This window comes from Carassius gibelio, chromosome B10 (assembly GCF_023724105.1).
Source record: "Carassius gibelio isolate Cgi1373 ecotype wild population from Czech Republic chromosome B10, carGib1.2-hapl.c, whole genome shotgun sequence".
NCBI lineage: Eukaryota > Metazoa > Chordata > Actinopteri > Cypriniformes > Cyprinidae > Carassius > Carassius gibelio.
The window spans coordinates 21,461,401-21,481,922 of NC_068405.1; the positions used below are offsets into that span (position 1 = coordinate 21,461,401).

General features: G+C 35.7%; 2 protein-coding genes across 2 annotated transcripts in view; one reads left to right on the top strand and one right to left on the bottom strand.

The window, feature by feature from the left end:
* Positions 1-5,110: 5,110 nt before the first annotated feature.
* Positions 5,111-10,145, bottom strand: LOC127966131 (protein kish-A; the record flags this gene model as incomplete). Its single annotated transcript, XM_052566957.1, has 4 exons — positions 5,111-5,616; positions 5,728-5,762; positions 8,293-8,402; positions 9,996-10,145. Coding segments are annotated over 4 exons (366 nt in total), but the record flags the coding sequence as incomplete, so codon positions are not given.
* The window catches only part of LOC127966042 (DNA repair protein XRCC4), a 32,610-nt gene continuing 22,126 nt past the window's right edge, over positions 10,039-20,522 (top strand). The window contains exons 1-3 of the mRNA XM_052566864.1: positions 10,039-10,183; positions 13,851-13,993; positions 14,079-14,272. Coding sequence (XP_052422824.1) covers positions 10,179-10,183; positions 13,851-13,993; positions 14,079-14,272 — 342 coding nt within the window. The 5' untranslated portion in view covers positions 10,039-10,178. The remainder of the gene's footprint in view (positions 10,184-13,850; positions 13,994-14,078; positions 14,273-20,522) is intronic.

The window sequence follows — 20,522 nt, forward strand, 5'->3', positions numbered from 1 at the left end:
TAAAAATGCCTATCCATATACAGCTATGATCAGCTGTTCCTTCATATTGGCTGAGCTTTCAAAGTTGTCACGGGAAAGGATGAAGCTGATTCCTCGATTGGTTGTTTCTTGCACAAGTTGCCTTACATCGGTAAGTCTTGTTGTGCTTGTTGTAAACTGTTAAATTTTGTGTTTTCTGATCCTAAGCTTAGTTTTTTAACTGCAGATAGTGTTCTAAGCTAGTTTTTGACCACACACTCAAATGGTAATGAAGAACAGCCCTACAGAACAGAACAGAACAGCCATACAATCTTCAGTATGAGACATACGGCCAAATCAAGTTTCTTATTATTCTTGACATCTATGAATAAGACATGTGGGTTTGGAACAACAAAGGTAAACAAGTAAATGGTGACAGAATAATAATTTCTTTTTTTTGGTAGCTGCTGCATGAAGTGAAGATGCGTTTGGGAAGGACCTTCATCGTAATCTAGAGACTGCTCTTCAAGTTCTGAACAGTTTACTTCAGCAAATTGACACAAACACAAAAAGTATGTTCTTTTTTTCCTTAACACTACCATTAGTTGTTTGGTTTGTTGAACGGTTACTGTAATAAATCTATTTATACCATGGTTTTTCTGAATATCTGATTCTGATCTGCTAAAAGGTGTGCATTAAAATACTTTGATTCACAGGTAGTTTAAGTCAGTTTAATTACAATTAAAGTTTAATGTGCTGCTGCAATGACATACATGCAAAAAAGAAAACACTTGTACACAGAGATCGGAGATTAAAGTAATGTGAGACATTTTTCATATAATTTATAGTCCAAAATGCAATGCTTTTTTACATTTGATTACTTTATTTAAATTCTGTAGTTAAAATCTAATGCAATACCTACCTAAAAATAACCTCAGTGGTTTTTATCATGTTGCAATGTGGTTGCTAGGGTGTTTTAGGTAGTTGCCCAGGGGTTGCTATTTCTGAAGTGCTCCAAGTGTTTTTCAACATGTTCTGCAGTTGCTAGGCTATTTTGAGTTATTGTCAGGGCATTTATAAGTTTCTAGTTTTCTGAATGTTTTTAGCATGTTGCCAGGGTGTTGTTAAGGTTTTAGTGTGTTGCTACGGTATGTGAGCTACTGAGAGCAGTCCTTTGCAGTTGCTAGGGCATTGAAGGTAGTGAGCAGGGTGTTGATATTTCTAAAATGTTCTGAATGTTTTTTTTAATTGTGTTGCTGTGCAGTTGTTAGAATATCTTGGGTGATTATCAGGGCGTTTCAAAGGTGATGCCCTAAAATCACACTATTATCTGTGTCTTATATCTACATGATTATTTATCCATTTCCTGCCAATCTTAAAAAGAAATGGGTTTTACAGCCTGATAACAAACTGCTGAAGTTTCACAGTTCGACAAAAAGCCATCTGTAAACCCAGAAGGATATTTTGAACACATACACTGTGCTAAAGAAAATATAGTGTCACATAAAACACTTCATTCATCTCCAAAGAATCATATCCTTATAGTCTTTATTGGCAGCACATGGGAATTTACTCTGGGTTCACAGTGGCTTAATGTTTGCATATGCTCTATGCAGTCTACTGTACAAAATAAGAACATCTTGTTCTTTTTTTCTTAGTAATTGACATAAATATCCAGAAATGTTTTGCCCTAAAAGTCCATATTAAGAGAAGAAAGGAGGGTTGATTGGGCTCTCTGTAAGTGGGGGGGGCCAAGGGTCACGTACAGCAGCTTGAAATTGTTTTCCAGTATCACTTATCATGCACCCCACAATGGTTAGCCCACTGATGGGCCAAATGCACCGCTCCCCAAAGGTGTGCCTGCGGGCACCATGGGGCACTGTACTGATGATGATGTGTGCCCAGCGCGGCTTCTCAAGGAGATGGTGAATGAGGCCCCAGAGGCCCAGCTGACGCTTCCAGCACAGATCTGCTCATGTGTTGTGTATTATTCAATTATAACTGTTTCATCTGTAGGGGGTTGAGTTATATAACAATACACAGAGAATCTATTCATGGGAACTCACTCTGTAAAAGCTCCTGTTTCCAATTTAACACAACAAGGGGGTTAACAACCCTCTCGGACTGGTCTAAACGTATTGTTTCTTATTTCTGAGGTTTCTCGCAGTGCTTTAAGAATGGTTTAGTATGTATCCATATTAAAAAACAAGGGACCCAATGTGGCAAAACTAGTGTACACTTGCAGTGTAAGCAGCTACACTTTAAAAAATAAAGGTTCTCGATTGGCATCTACTGTATGGTTCCATGAAGAACCGTCAACATTCATAGAACCGAAATGTTCGTTACAGTGAAAAAATAATAATAATTTCGATTACTAAAATGTTTTTTTACACTAAGAATAAATGTTCTTTTAAGAACCTTTCACTGAAAGTTTTTTTTGGTTGGGGAACACAAAATGATTCTTCTACACCATTACTACAAGTTTCAATCCCTTTCGTGTGATCGTTTATGAAACACGTCTCCAATCATTCGGCCGTGTTCCAGAAAACAAATACGATCTGAATTAGTCAAGCAATATTTAACGAGAACACACAAATGTGATGTGTTGTGGCAGTTGATCTTGAGACAAATCATTTGGCCTCTTCCATCGCTCTTTATGGGGATATTGGGTTTCATCCTGTTTTCAGTCAAAATTCTCTCCAATGGATGGCAGGAACAATGAACACAGTCGCTCTGCTTCATCTGATCCCAGCCCATGATCACTGTAGGTAAGTCATGGGGGCCTCAGCAGAGTCCAGGTGGTAATATAAGAAAGCCCTGAGTATAATCTAAACATTTGTCATAAAGGTCTTTCAATAAACTTTAAATGTATAAACTCTACTAGTTAAGTTATGCTCTAATTCTAATGATTGTAACTGAGAACGATAGATAGAACAATGGATGGCTAGCATGCTGGATAGACAGATTTGTCAACAAGCCTGCAACACTGAATCAGTCTCTATTAGTTTCTAGGATTTTCTCGTATCAAGCTTTTGAAGAGGAGCTGCTACAGTTAAAGATCTGAAACACTTCCCTGCTGCTTTAACAAGCTCCAGCGTTCGCTTTTAACATCGACTGACGTCTATCGTACATATAAGTGGCTTTAGAAGAAAGCCACCTGTAGCTCTATAGTCTGCTTTTAAAGAGGAGCGCAGAGTTAAAGTCTCTTCCCCGCTGGTGCGCGCTGCCTCTGAACCCCGTCGAGAGGGGCTTCTGCACTGACGCATGCTGCAGGAATATGGGCTGAGCTCCGCAGGGCAGGTCCTTGAAGTCATTTGACTGGATGCATAAATGTTTAGTGCTTGTTAAGAGCAGATAAAACTCTTTCCTGCTCGGTGTGAGGAGGATACCAAAGGTCGAAGTTTCAAGATATGAGTCAGAGACATGACTTGTAACAGATGGAGCTGATAGTGTCGACATGGTGTTGTGAGGGAATCCTAAACTTTATTGGCACTGGTGGTTCCATGAAGAACCTCTAACATTCATGGAAACTTTCCACACTCTTTAAAAATAAAGGTTCTTTATTGGTTTTTATTGGTTCCATTAAGAACCTTTAACATCCATGGAAATTTTCTATTCCACAAAAGGTTCTTTATAATGGAAAAAGATTTGGGGTGGAGGGGATGATTCTTTTAAGAGCTGTTCACTGAAAGCTTCTCAGAGGAACCAAAAATAGAAAATATTCAACAAAATAAAAACTTGGGACTTATATTATTTAGAGTGCAGATGAGCTCTTCGAGGAATCTTATTATTGAAGGTGTTTGTTCTTCTGGCAAGGATGAGTTTTGCCAGGTCTAACAATCAATATATCGAAAATAGAAAATAGAAAAATGCTTTGTCCGATATTATCTCAACAGTTTTGCTTGCAAAATTTTCCCCATACTAAGATCCAAAGACATCAGAGGAGCTAGAAAGATCTTGAGGGTGCCGGAGAACCTCAGGTCACAAAATGCCTTTTTTTTTTGTGGTCTGTCTTGAAGTAAAAGTTTTTTCAGTGGCTAATAGATAAAATCCGAACACTTTTAGGAGTGATTTACTTTTGCTCCCATTGATAGCTCTTTGCTGTCATGCAAGGTTGAGGTTTTACAGATTTATGGTCTCAAATGCTTCCATAGAAAACAATCATCCCAATAACATCTTCACAACCTCCTGTGTGAACTGACAGATTTGTGAACACATGCAAATGACCCACTAAAAAGTCATACCGCGTTAATATCCGCTCACTTTTTTTAAGGTCTTGACATTGTAACGTTTTATGAGCAAATGCACCATTTGCTGGCTGGGATAACACTAAACTTGCCAGTTTATATAATGGAGCCTGAAGGGATCATACATTTGGCATTTAGCACAGTGGACTACTTTTGCACATTTTAATTTTTCTCTCTTTTTGTGGGTTTCTTGGATTACTAAATGAAAGATGGATGGATGGATGGATGCAGTTTAGTTTTGATAGTGTGTTTTCAAATGAGCATAATGATAACTATTTTGACAAATTTAATTTCCAAAATATGCATTTTTTATTCATTATATTTTATATTTTCATAATAAACCACCATATTCATATAATAATTATAATATTCAAAAAACTTGAATATAGGGATGCACAATATACAGATAATTTTTTGCCACTGCGAATATTTTTAAATTACCTGTATATTTGAAAAACAATATATATAGAATAACATTATTATTATTAGAAAAATATTTAAAAACAGGATTAATATTATTTACAAATGCACAATATTCAGATTCTTTTTTGCCACTGTTGTTTAGATTACCTATATATCTGCAAATAAATATATAAATAAAAATAACTACATTATTACCATTACACTTAAAAACCTGAATATTATTATTTAGGGATGCACAATATGCTCATTTAAACTAACATTCATATTTATCTAATTATTATTGATTAGATTTTTCTTATATTGGAAGCAGATATCAAACTTATTTTGTGCCTCATCTTTCAACATTTTCTTTTTAACTCAAACATTCATTATAAAGTTATATGATTATATATATTTTCTGCACAATCATTTTGATGCCTGATTTTACTTAAAATATTAACTACTATACATACATGTCACAAAAACAAACTTTTAATGGAAGATTTCTGTAATAAATTCACCTTTTAATGCAAACTTGTGCATGTAAAGTCAACAGATCCAATTGAACAATTTAACAAGCATGATATCAAGCACATCCACGCGCATTAAATTTATTTATATGTCCCACATTAAAACTGTCATGGACAAGCATTTTGGCTCTGACAACAAACACGTTACATCTGCACGAGTCAATGACAACTGGGGCATCACCATGGAGACCAACAATCATTTGTATTTACAAAAAAAAAAAAGGTCCGGGAGGCTGAGAAACGCTCAAGCTGTTTTTGGAGAGCACTCCACATGCATTACCAGAAGCCAGTTCTGCCCGAGAGAGTCTGAATGTCGCCCAATTACACATCTTGTTCCCTGCTGTAGAATCTTGTAGCTGTTCTTGGAAATCCTCTCTGCCTGCTCCAAATCCTCACATGCTTCCGCTGCTACTCCGAAAATAAAATGGTGAAGGCCATGATGATACAGCAAAACGCCACGTAAGGGCTTTTGCGCTCCCCTAAAAGGTAACGTGAAAGATGATTACCAAAAGAAAACATAGCAAAAGAATAAAGCATATATTAAAAAACAGAAAAAACAATGACATGGTAGCTTTTATTGCATTACTTGCCTATTCTTGCACATTTCCAGAATATTCCAAGAAACCTGAAGACAAAATGAAAGGGGTTACAGTTAATGCTTGAGCAGATATCATTTGAAAAATTATAACTGTGACCTGAAATCATCAGAAATAGAGCTCTGGAAACCACAAATGAATTAGCTTTAATCATTTAAATAACATAAAAAAATACAAATATTACCAATAATATTAGTACATATGCAACATTTACATAGTATATCAAAAGATAACAGTGAAAAAAACAGACTTTAACTGTCTTAGGTTTACATTTCATTTGAATCCTGTTTTAATGTGATGAACTGACAGACACTTATGGAGAAAGGTTTTATATTTTAAATTATTACGACAACTGCCCCCCCCCATATTCCTTAAAGTAACCATAATTCACAACATTCATAGTTACTGTAGTTAGTGTCACAACTGTAAAACAAGAAAGAAAGAAAGAAAGAAAGGTTCAGGATATGTAAGATGCCATGATGTCAAGATGTCTGCTCACCAATGCTGAATTTATTTGATCAAAAACACAATAAAAACAATAATATTGTGAAATATGGTTACAATTCAAATTAACTTGTTTTCGATTTAAACATATTTCTCAACATAATTCATTCCTGTGAGGCAAAGCTGAATTTCCAACATCATTACCCCAGTCTTAAGTCACATGATCCTTCAGAAATCACTCTAATATGATGATTTGAGCTGATTTCTAATTATCAACAATACTGAACAGTTGTGCTGCTTAATCTTTTTATGATACATTTTCCCATTGTATTTACTCTAGAAAACTTTTTTTTGACATTAAAAATGTCTCTACTTACACTTCTGACCAATTTAATGAGGCCTTGCTGAATAAAAATATAAACTTCTTTACTTTTTAACGGTAGTGTACATATATTTGTTTTCCTGGAAGAGAAAGGCTGTAATTGTGTATATCCTTTAAATGCTGATGTTGCAGTACTACAATTGGGCTTAAAATAAGACTGCACGAGTAAAACACAAAGCAGCGTGTCTGCCGACTGCTTGTCTAGGAAGCGTGAAGCATAAGATTACAGAGGGCAGAACTACAGATGACTGACGAGCTTCACAGGGCCTGAAATGTCACAACAGACGCCTGACAGAGCGGAGATCTACGAGCAGACGGGCATCTGGCCTGAACAGAAACAACAAACAGGTCAGCGAGAACATGCACTGTCAACAGCCTGCGCAGACCCCGGGAACAAACCCGAGCCTCTGTTTCCCCACGGCAAACAAAGCTTCAACACATCTCCCCAGTAAACGCTCTTTAGGTTTCGCAACCGTGGCATTTGGAACAATCCACAACTTAATATTTGATGTCTTTCAGACGATCGTTTACTTTGTGAGACACAGGCAAAGCTGCAAGTTTCTGCCCATCTACATTAAAGTAATTCACTGTAAACGCCAAAATGGACATCTTGGAAGTACGTCACAGTTTCTGGTAGCAAACAAGGCTTGGTTGTACTCGGTTTGAGGGGGTGCGAAAACCATTACTTTAATACGTAGCAACTCTGGCTAATTTGTCTTGGCTAATGCACGAGTTTGTTGAGATCAGATTGCTGGATGTGAATTATCTCCTTCATTTCCTGCTCCTGTCATGTGAAGTCCAGACATGTGGTGAACATCTTGATGCTCGAGTTCGATGTTAGACGGTCACTATTTCCCAGACGTATCCCCAAAACAAACGGTGACCAATGACACTCAACTTAGAACAAATGAAGTAAGATTGTAAATAAAGACTTTGGATTATTAACAGAAAAAGGGAGTTTATTTTTTTGTTAACAATTTGGCCGTGAGAAAAATATCTTGGCAACATTTTTCTGATTGTTTCTGGGAATTAACGGAAGATGTTTCTATTAAAGTGTTTGTATGAAACCATAAAACAGATCCAGGCCTGTTTGGAAAACATCTCAGACCTTTAAACCACCAGTCTTTTGGTGCTTCAAGGAAAAGTTCAGCCAGAAATTAAAATTGGCTGAAAATGTACTCCAAGATGTAGATGGGTTTGTGTCTTTATCAGATTTGGAGAAATGCATTAAATCAATTGTTTACCAATGGATCCCCTAAAGTGAATGGGTACCGTCAGAATGAGAGTCCTAACAGCTGATAAAAACGTCACGGTAAACAAGTTAACCAGTGGAAAAGCCAATCCTATTTTTACTCTCACATACAAATTCACTGACATATTTATGTCAAATATTATTTTTTTGCTTGTAAACAGTGCTTAATCTGTGCATATTTCTCTCCTGATTCAACGAGGTGACTTTTTCACTGGAGAAACATGCAGATTTTTGCTTCACAAGATGTTAACTGATGGACTGGAGTGGTGTGGATTATTGTGATGTTTTTATCAGTTGTTTGGACTCTCATTCTGACGGCACCCATTCACTACAGGTGATCCGCAGGTGAGCAAGTGATGTAATACTGAATTTCTCCAAATCTGATGAAGAAACAAAACTCATCTCTGCCTTGGCTGGCCTGAGGCTGAGTAATGTTCAACAAAATTTCATTTTTGAATGATCAGAATGTCGGTAAACATACCCTGTTTTGTTCTTATCCAGCAGGCTAGGAGCGAGAGCTCGTATATACGCGCAGGTGCAGATGAGCAGCAAGATGACTGTCAACAGACTCTGGAAATTAAATATGGCAGACTGCAAGAGACAGAAAGAGAAAATAAATTATTACTCACTTATTAATATAAAACTAAATTTCTAAAACACTGTGACCCAAAAAAGTTAAATAATGAATGCACATTTAAAAAGTTTAAATTTGTTTAGATATAGTTTAGTTTATACTTTGATAAAAAACTGACTTTAGAAAAAATTATATGTTTGGGCAAAACCTTGACATTAGTTTTGGCATAACAACTGAGTATGTATTCATATTAAGCTTAGTGTTGTTAAGTACTTGGTAATTTAAAGTATTTTTTTTTTTTAAATGAATGTAAAAATCTACTGTGATCTAGTGATATGTATAGTATTACACAGAAAAAAATTTATTTACATGTTTTCTATCAGAGTGATTTCTATGTCTATGCTATGATATCCCTAACCCTAACAACTTCGTCTGTGTTTTAAGATGTTTTGATTTTATAAGTAACAACCATAACTGTCCATACTGATCAAACATTTTAACTGATTTAACTCCGACATATGACATTAGAGTCTATAAAGCTTTAAATATTACAAAAATGAATAAATAAATAAAATACTGTTATCAATAAAAGTCCACATGTGACATTTTTTTTTTTTTTTGGCAGATTATATTTTTGTTATTATTTTTATTTTATTTTAAGGGACTGGATTAAAAGTATTTAACTGCCAGAAATTATTTTTTTTTTTTGTGCATTTTATGAAAAAAGTTAAAAGCTCCCTGGGGCAGAATTAATTTGTTAACGACTTATTTGATTACAAATTCAGATTACTACAATTTAAAATTTAATTTAAATCAGTTTTCTGTTCTGATGCATTTTAAAACCGAATTTATTCACGTGATGGCAAAACATGTATTCTTTAGAATTTTCATATTTTCATTTTAACATTGTACCTATAACTTTGATCTTAACTGTACATTTTTGCATAAATAATATTTAATTGCCAGAATTTTTTTTTTTTTTTTTTGCATTTGATAAAAAGGTAAATACTTCCCAAGGCAGCATTTGTTAGTTATCTGATCAAAAATACGTAATAAAAATAAAAATTGCATTATTATAAATTGTTATTGCGATTTGAAATAACTGTTTGTTTGATAATATTTGAATATATTTTAAAATGTTATTTATTCCATTACTCTGTGTTTTTAACTTTTTCACAATAACTTTTAGAACTGAATTATGTGGTTGCATAAATAATAATCGCCATAAAAGACGTGTTATGTTGCAGTCTGAGGAGTTCAAGGGCCTGTTCTCTCTGCCAACTCACACTCGTAGCAGTAACGTTACAGAACTCTGTCAAGTATTATATTCAACAGAAGTCATGAATGACAGCCCAGCATTGTGCAGAACAGACCGGTGTTGGCACACATGAGCACAGACTCATACATTGATCAACACGACCAGCTGCTTTCTGTTGTCTCCTGCAGAACTTCTCCTCACATCGCTTTTATTTTCACTGCAGCGTGGACGGATATATCGCTAACGTTACATCTGACAGAACGCGACGACATTCAGGCGAATTCAATCAAGCTGACTGCTCGTTTCTACTTCACTTGTACAAACTTTTCCAGAATAACAGCTTAATACTTACCATCTTGGTATCACCGGCCAGCCAACTCACACTTCCGGTGTAGGGTGGAAATGACGTCACCGGTACGGCAGCCTGGAAGCGCGAAGTGTCGAAAAGCCGGATGTGAAAGGAAAACGAAATCTGCAGAATTGTTTTAGTTTGACTTACAATTCATTTAACTCCCAGCATCCATTTTCTTTCGGGATGAGGTGAGATTTTGCACGTGTATACTCACTGAGATCGTGATATGAGGGAAACGCACTTGTTTATGATAAATATGATGTTGTTTGTATTCTCTGTTGAAATGTTTCCTGTCATAAACAAAACACATTCTAATATTCTTTGCTATTTATAAAACGACACACCTACAATATATAAACAATCCAGAAATAAGGAAACAGGAGAGTTCATATTTCATATTTCATGTTTGTCATATTTAGCAGAAATATAGGGGCAGCGTTGAAGAGGGTTTTGTTGTCAACGTGTTAGGGACCTTGAAATCTTGTAACGTATTTGTTTTGATTCTACACAGAAAAGCACCATGGTAACCATAGTCAGTATAGTTTTAACAAGAAAACTATAATATTAATAATAAATAATTCAACAAATAACAATATTATATGTCATATTTATATTTTATGTATTGCTGATATAATAGTCTTCAGTGCAAAACATAAGACAAGTGACCACATCAAATTAAAATGATAAAATATACATAGAATGCATATTAAATGCAGGTAAAGTGCCTACATTAATGTTTCATTTAAATTGTCTAGATAAAATGTCAGAATATGATTGAAATAATGTTCAAATCTCAATCAGTTTAACAAATACATATATGTAAAAAATTATTTGAGTAAATTCTGTATTTATTGTGATCTATAAACGAATAAGTGATCATGCTAATTTTTATTATATTTTAAATGATTAAAAACGTCTTGCTGACAAATGGCTAAAACCATTTAGCGGCAAAGATTGGAGTAATTAATTGGAATTAATCATTCAAAATTACAATTAATTAATATTTTGGGGCTGCACTATGATCCAAATAGAGTTTGGATTGTCATCTAATAATTTGGGTTGTAACTATGCCAGGCAATATTTTATGATTTGGAAACTATTGTTACATTGTTAAACTAATTTTTTTCAGTAATCCTTGTTCAAAATGTATGATATACATAATTTGTAGCTCAGAAAAAAAACAGTAGACAATTTAAATGTATGAAAAAAATTAAAGCTGTAATAAACTTATATTATTTTATATATAGAAACATACTATCACATCTAAACAGGCATAGAGCAAGATTGTCTATTCCTTTTTTCAACACAAATATGTCATTATACTGATCAGACTGAGGCTTTAGTTGCAGTGCTGTCTACTTCCTAGCCAGTGATGCTCTTTAATGATTCTGTCGCTCTAAAATTGTGTGTATGGATGTACAAAACACAAGCCATTTGTTTCAGCAATCTCTTTTCATTGAGGATTAGCATTTTTTCCCCTCTAAAAACTAGACTAGACTACACTAGAAATTATGGTTCTTTTCCCTTAAAAATAGACTTGGAGAGTTAATTCATTGTGTTTTGCTTCCAACCGCTGATGACTTTGGGGAATAGGAGATGGTGCTCTAATCAGCAAGCCAGAAATAAATCTTTAGCTTTTGATGGATTATGAATATCTCTATTCATGGTTGGATATATGGAGAGAATGTTGCTCAGATAATTTACTCGGAATCTGTTTAATTATATTGGTAATATGCTATAATAATGTAATGGGGTGAAATAAAATGTCCAGATATGTCTTTCATCACTGAAGAACCTCAGTTTGTTTGCATCACTATGCAAGAGAGAACAGACTGTAAAACAGGTGTTTTTTTTTAGGGCTCACTTGTGCATATTTCATAAACTTCCTGAAAGAGATTGTCAGTTGTGTAGAATGTCAGTCTTGTTTAGACAAGAGGGTTTTGTTGAGATGGTCGAGAAACCATCTGTGGACCATCGATGGAGTGCTTTAGAGTGGAATGTGTCTTAATTACACCTCAGTCAGTGTCGTAACTTCAGAAGCTCTCACGTATATTATTAAACAACCAATAATCTCTTATGACTGGTAGTGTTTGTATGACCCAGGCCTTCATGATTATAAATCCATTCTGTCAGGTTTTGGACAATTTAAAATAGCACAGGCTTACAGGTATTTGACACTGAAGACTGGAGTAATGATGCTGGAGATTCAGCTTTGTATCACGGGAATAAGTTACATTTTTAACATATATTCAAAGAGAAAACAGTGACATTTTTAAAATAGAAAACAAATAAATGGTAAATATTAAATATAATATTCAATATTTTTACTAGCAGGTGAATATCGCAGACTTAAAAGATCAAGAGAAGCAAAAATTCTTCATTCAGCAACCCAAGCAGTTTTGTTTTGTGTTTTCTTTTCTTCTCGTGTTATCACTATTCCCCCATCCCGAATTCCTTATCTTCTCTCATTCCCTGATCCCTTTTATGGAAAGTGACCTGGGACCCCCTTTCTATACTTCACCACCTTTTTAGAAGAACAGCTTTCTCTCATCCGGTGTTACCCAGGCCAGCCAGATGCTGCTGGAAAAAGAGAGCAGCCGTGTCACACAGCCACGTTCTAGATGAGACTGTGGCACTTAAATCTTGTTTAGTTTGGCCGGTCTAAAACAGCCTGAGGCTGTGGATGAATATCTGGGTAGCTACTGTATATTGAACATCTTGAGGAGTGTGCCGCATCCAAACTTTCCACGCTGACCCCTTCTTGGCTTCTAATCCACATCTTAAGAGAATTCTTTGTCTTATTTGTCAAAGCTCCTTCTCATATTCCTATAGGCTTTGCAGCATCTGTCATTACCGAGGGCGAAGAATCACCTCTGTGCAGATGTTACTGTAGCTAATGAATGGCCGTCCTGTTCCCTCAGAGTGTGTACTGTGTCAGTCTTTGGATAATGCGACCCCGCTGTATGTTTATGCCACGGTTTACATAAAAGTCATGTCAAGAATAGCAACAATTGGTTATGATGCACGACGGGAAGGAAACAGATGTAGACTGTTCGCTGAGGGTTTTGGACATGTTGATTATCAGTTTGACAAGCGAGTTAAAGTCAGTCGATGTATGCTGTCCCTCACCTTTCCCCTCGCCGCTGCACATCGTCAGCGCTGACCTGAGAGGTCGGCCGTTTCTCACACATCACTCGCTGGATTCTCTGACTACTGTGAGGTCTGATCCATCCGTTAGTAGCCTGCTGTGGAGTTTGTAGAAACTTCCACAAACTTCTACATGTTCACTGACCTTTGCTTGATAATTTAAAATCTATCAGGAGTATAGTAATCTCCACTCATTGTATATAGTTTTTAATAATATAATTGATTTATTCACATAGTAAATACATGTGAATACAATTATTGAATAATTCATGCATATAATTTTTTTATGTAATATATGATTATATATTTTTTATTATGAAATAATTATATTAATGCAATTTTATTAAATTAAAATATATAATACATATTAGTTTAAATTTATGTATATCTAATATATATATATATATATATATATATATATATATATATATATATCAAAAATAAAATTAGGCATATCTTTTTTAATATCTAATTAAAATAGTATATATTCTAGTTATTTTCATTCTATTATTTTTTTAGTATTTTAATGACCAAATTAACCATCTGTTTTTCACAATGTATATTTATAAATATTAGTGCAGATAATATTGAAGTTGTTGAATTATGTTTGTTCATTCTTACAGATTTAATAGAATGCAGCATGTATTGTGGTCATTTTCTTTGTTTTTGAGCTGTGTGTGATGTTATTATGATCACTTTTTTCTGCAGGTGTTGCAGCACTAGCGTGCGTCAGATCTCCATTGCCTCTCAGCCTCATCGCACATTTTTTCTTAAGCTAGAGTGGGCTAAGGATCTTGGATCTGGCTTTGTTATACTTCTGTCTGATGGCTTGTCTGCGTGGAGTGGTGAAGGTACTAGGACATCAAATGATTCCATTTAAATGACATGAAGCGCCTTCAGAACTGCCACGTTTCAAACCACAGTTTCGTTTGTTAGTTTCAGAAGAGGATGTGTCCCGTGAAGCCCAGGAGATTGAGATGGATCTGGAGAGGTATGTTGGTGACCTGCACCTGGCTCTGACCGGAGAGGGACCCGCAGCAGAGGGGGAATACAGCTTCCACCTGACACCTGAGAGACCCGGCCGCCCCATGCTGCAGCTGTCTTATGAGAAGGTGCAGAACGACATCTCGGTGAGTGGCACGCCTGAGACCGCTACACAGCACTGCGTGATGTAATAGTCTCGCTGACTGACACACGCTCTCACATAGTATGCAGTTAGGGTACAAAATGAACACACATCAGGTGCCAGATGTTAAAGTTAAAATGGAGTTTTCAGAAACTGCAGCGTTACGTCAGCGTAAGTCAAATTGTAAGAGTTATTATATGGCCGTGATGATGGAAGTGACTTGACTGAACAACTATGTTTAAAGTTGAAAGTTGACATCAAAATATATCCTGGATTCTTTTTCTCTGATATGATGGATGGATGGATGGATGGATAGATAGATAGAACTTTGTAACGTATTTGATTTATGGTTTTACAGCCTTTTTTTCCTAGTTATCACTGAACAAATATGCAGTGTTTAACTAAAATATTATTATTATTTTATGATTATAACATTTAGCCTATTTAAACATCTTCTAACAGTCCATGCCGATTTCATTGTATAGGCAGTGCTTCGAGATGTAGTGCGGTTGTGCTTCGAGCAACGTGAGTTCGAGTCCCAGCTTGGGGACCTTTCGTGATCCAATAAATAGATATTTAAGTATCTAAATTAAAACACTAAGGGTTCTTACGCAATTTAGAAATATGGAAATTTATTTAAGTAATTTCCAGGAAATGCATGAAAAAAGGTTCATGCACTAAAACTATTTTATTTGTGCTTAATTCATTCATAAACTCATTTAGCTACTTTGCACACTTGTTACTGCGTTGTAATTTTAGAGGATTATGTAAAACAACATGAATTCCTTTGGCTCACCGGATCCTGCAGAGTTAAAAAAGTATTTGCCCTGTTCAGTGTTCTATAATATAAAATTAATAATTTCTAAAAAATAAATTTATCATACAAGGAGCAAGATTTCATGACAAACATTTAGTGAATGAATTAATTCAAGACTAACATTTCATTATGCAGAACTATTTAAACGAGTCGTTTTTGAACGTCACTAAACAAAAGTTCATATGCCATGCAAACTAGCAAAAGTTAAGGAAGCAAACATGTAGGCGTAGTCTCGCTGTGCTTACTCATTCGTGTATCATACCGTAGCCTATAAGGTTTAAATAGTAGAACAAATAGTAGAACGTGTATGATGTAATATTTTAGGTAATATCAGCCCTACTCTTGCCAAGCTCTGATTTCTGAGAGATGTACGGCGTGGCAACAACAATGCTGTGTTTTTTTTTTGCTGATCTGCGCTATTTCCATTCATAAAGTTTACGTCCATTCACTTCGCACACTCATTGAGTGAATTCAGAGGTTTGTGTAAAATATTGCGCTGATCCCCTGGCTCACCTGTGAATCTAGTAAACACCAGACTGTGCTGCAGCATCAGCAGAATATTCAGGCAGAATTATTCGTTTTATCTGTTATTCATTTTTGATGCCATTATTCGTAACGTATACATAATAAGGTATTCGGCCTCGGGCACACCCCTAATAGATAGATACACTGTAGATGCTGACTGGGTGGATAGAATGATGAATAGAAAGATGGATAGAATGATAGAATGATAGATAGATAGATAGATAGATAGATAGATAGATAGATAGATAGATAGATAGATAGATAGATAGATAGATAGATAGATAGATAGATAGATGGATAGATAGATTTTTTTTTAATTCGTTCATTCTTTGTGTTCTTGTTGGTTCGCACCGTTCATTCCCATGTCCCTCTCCTGCACTGGTTCCTTTATGAGAACACATCTGTTTCATGGATGAGAGAAAGAGTGTGCGATCTCTGCTTGCTTGAGGCTCTAGTGAACGCGTGATTGGCCAAAATCGCTCTCAACACTTAACCATTCCCAGAGAACTACCGCTCTTTATGTCGAGCTTTAAAGGAGGTTCCCCTTGTTTGATCTCCTGCCAAGCTCAAGGGTGCCGAGGAACTCCAGTGTCTGGGAAGTCTTCGGTAAACTCTAACGTCAAGACCAGGTCACGTAGTATGTTTCTTACTGTACTGGATTTTTTGATGTTAAATTCATCCATCGTTTCCATCTGTGTGGTGCAATGTCTGTTTGTAGTGAAATAGTGTGGCATAATTACTGAAGCCTAGAGAAGATGAAGCTGACATAAGGTTTGGTTTGTCTAAAACGGGTCTCAAGAGAGGATACCTTCCCTCTGAACGTCTCATCTCCATTTCAGACCTTTCTTAAATTGAAGCCAATTTTAAACGCTCATTTTTATGGGATTAAGTGAGGCCTTTTTGACATGTAGTGCCGGAGATGTAAAGATGTGCTATTACTGTACTTTAAACCTGCACCACATACTCCCCTGAGGATGCCTTCCATATGTACAGATCTATGCTCACCAAGTCTGCATTTATTTGATAAAAGAAAAAAGTAAAAACTGTAATAATGTGAATTGTTATTACAAATAAAAATAACAATTTTCTTTTTTCATATTTTTCTGAATGTAATTTATTGCAAGGCTGAATTTTCAGCAGCTGGATAAAAACCTCTGGCAAATGTGTATGTAAAAACTGAAAAATGACCTTAAAATAAATATTTAGTAAAATGTTTTATACATTTAATAAATGAAAATTATCATGAAATAGACTATATTGAAAAAAAAAATACAAATACAGTTTAAATTAAAATGGTTTTGGAAATTTTCCCTGTGGTCCCTCTCAGAACAGACTTGTGGCCCATTTTTGGGAAGTGACCCTCCAGCTTAGTACCACTGATACATACATACATATATATATGGGGAGGGGTTATATTGGTGCCGTGACCCGTATGGGAGTTAAGTTTAGGGGGGTAAGTGTGAGTAGGTGCTTGTGAACAGACTTGTGGCCCATTTTTGGGAAGTGACCCTCCAGCTTAGAACCACTGATACATACATATATAATGGGGAAGGGGTTATGTTGGTGCCGTGACCCGGATGGGAGTGAGGTTTAGGGGGGTAAGTGTGAGTAGGTGCTGTGCAGGTAAACCTCACTCCCCTGATCTCAAGAGATGCACTAGCGACTGACGCTAGTGGCTGCAGTCATTTAGCCTCCTTGTTAGTGTGTCCGCCTCTCATGCCGGAGACCCAGGTTTGTAGTTAAGTTGTCAAGTATTTAAGTTGTTTCGTAGGCTTGGATTGTGGTGAAATTCTTATAAACTGTCTGTGATTTTCTTAAATTTCAATAACGTCCTGTTGCTCAACTCAATCGACGAAATCATGTTCATCAACGTCAGGTCATTTCTCCTTTTTTGCTGCCACAGTAGATGTGACTGCATGGAAATGTCAAGGGTCTGTTTTGGAAAAAGGGAAACTGGCCCTTGGTAGGGGAGGAAAGTTCAACCAAATGTGTAAAAGATTCTTCATTAGGTTGATTGCTAACATTTTGTGGCCTTCTTCTTGTGTGTCATTTGGAATTAATATTGCACAATTAAACTGGCAACCATGATAAAAGTATCATGTATAGTTCACTGCCCTTGAAATGTTTGGGGTAGTTTGGGTTAAATTGAAAGTGATTGTAAAGACATTTAGAACGTTACAAAAGATTTCCATTTCAAATAAATGCTGTTCTTCAAAACTTTATATTCAAGATTCCCGAAAAAATCAACACTGATGATAATAAAAGAAATGTTCCCTTAGCAGCAGATCAGACTTAGAATGATTTCTAAATGATCATGTGTCACTGAATACTGCAGTAATGATGCTGGAAATTTGCATCACATGAGTAAATTATGCTTACAATATATTCAAATAAAAAGCAACAATTTGGAAATCTTATAATATACTTTTTATTATTTCATATAAAATATTACAGTTTTTCTGTGTGTTTTTTTTTAAGTGCATTAAATTACCATTAAGACTTCTAGGCTTACAGAAAGCTTTTTTTCAGACTTTCTTGACTTTTGAATGTGTTCAGGGCTCCTGTATCTTCCCACAGACATGTCTGAGCTCCCACGCTGTAACTTATCCATTGATTCTCTTGTGTAAAGCTGTTTTAGACATTTGACGTTTCTCCGCTTACATCCTTGGCTCCATACTGTATGCTTCAAAATCTGGACCAGTGCTCTTATGTATTTGTTATTGTGCCGGTGCTAGGATTTAGTAAATATATGAGGTAATAAATGGACTGCTGAGACATGAGTATCCTGTTCAATATTACATAAGGTAAAGTCATTATTACATAATAAAGTCATTAACTATATTGTATTTTTAGTCATATTTTCTAAAGTGAACAAGCCCCTAATGTTATTATTGGAATAGTTCACCTAAACATTTTAATTAGCTGAAAATGCACTCACCCTCAGGCCATCCAAGATGTAGATGAGTTTTGTTTCTTGATCAGAACAGATTTAGAGAAACTGACCATTTCATGACTTGCTCACCATTAGATCCTCTGCAGTGAATGGGTGCCGTCAGAATGATAGTCCAAACAGCCAATAAAAACCCACAATCACAATAATCCAGAAGTAATCCACACCACTCCAGTCCATCAATTAATCACTTGTGAAGAGCTACATGTTTGTAAGGAGCATACTGATCATTTTACTGATCATCACTGATCTGTGTTTTAAACTTTAAACCTTTGTTTCAAAATACCAGTCTATAATCCATTATAATGCTTTCTCCAGTGGGGAAAAAGTGCATCTCCTGTTGTGCTCTCACATCACTTTTATGCTGGAGAAAGCAATATCGTTGATAGAAGACTCGTATTTTAGCCAGAAGTGTTGGTTTAATTTAAAATGCCTTAATGGTGGATTTGTTTCTTACAAACACACAGTTTTTTGCTTCACAAGTAGTTAATTAATGGACTGGAGTTGTGTGGATTACTGTGATGTTTTTATCAGCTGTTTGGACTCTGATTTTTGACGGCACCCATTCACTGCAGCAGATCCATTGGTGAGCAAGTGATGTACTGTTAAATTTCTCCAAATCTGTTTCAATAAGGAAACAAACTCATCTTGGATTGCTGGAGGATGAGTACATTTCAGGTGAACTATTCCTTGAATCCTCTTTACGTACTCCAATTGTGCAGCTAGTTTAGGAGAGGTTTGTGATTGTGGTTATTTTCTACATTTTAGAAGCCATAGCTCCTGAAGGGAAGTTACTTTCTAAGTAATGACAGACTGTTATTTGTTTGTGGTTTTCTTCAAGCTTCCAGTGGTGCTGGAAAGACACAGCTGCTGCGTTCTTCAGTGCAACAGCTGAAAGAAGACCCTTAAAGGCTCATGCGCAAATGGTCAGGTTGAGGTTTGGGAAAGCAGGTGTTTGGCCTGCCAGGACAGCTCAGGCACAAGCGTTTGAAGACGGCACTTTCATTACAATATCCCTCTAAATTCTTAGGGACACCCTGACTTCTGTTTCCTAAAGCTTGTATTACTCCCCACTCATGTTCCTTACAGGTGGGCTGGCCATGTCAAAGTACAAACATGCATTTTCTGGAACAGCTGAGGTTGCATGTGATGACACAGTGGTATTCCTACTGCAATATCAAAAGGGTATTACAAATTTCAGTAATTTTGGAGAAACATGGTAATACTGAGTCATTAAAAGGTCAAGTCATGGAAAGTAGGATGTCTGTTACCCGTTTGAAATAGTTCAGTATGATATATTGACTATAACAATAATTGATATATATATATATATATATATATATATATATATATATATATATATATATATATATATATATATATATATATATATATATATATATATATATATATATATATATATATAAGGTGTGACCCCAAATAGTCGAAGATTCGATACTTCGATTCGAGGAGCCTGATTGGACTATCAATCTCACAGTCGAATATTCGCGGGCTGTTATGATTATGCCATTCTGACTATATGTGAGCGCTCAAGTGTCTGATTTCACATAGAACTTGCTGTTTTCTCCCAATAAGTTAATATACAGCCTATTATGATAAAGCCGGTATAAGAATCTGAAAAGAAAGAGGCTTCAAACAAATATTTTAAAGTGTGTGAATAAATCCAACCACCCTTTTAGATTTATGTTTCACTTTCCATAATCCATGACCGACAGAGGAGCATCTTGGCGGCAGGGATTTAAAACTTTACCAAGACTCAAACTGACACAGGCAGAGACTGGATTTTTTCGAACGGGTAGGGTACAAGTGATTTTAAAACATTTCAGCCAGTGTATATATATATATCGTGGATATATTATTTACCTGATATAAGATGCATTTGGTTTTGAGTCTAGTGCTTCATTATAGTACTACAGTGATATCTCTTTAGCGCGCAGCACG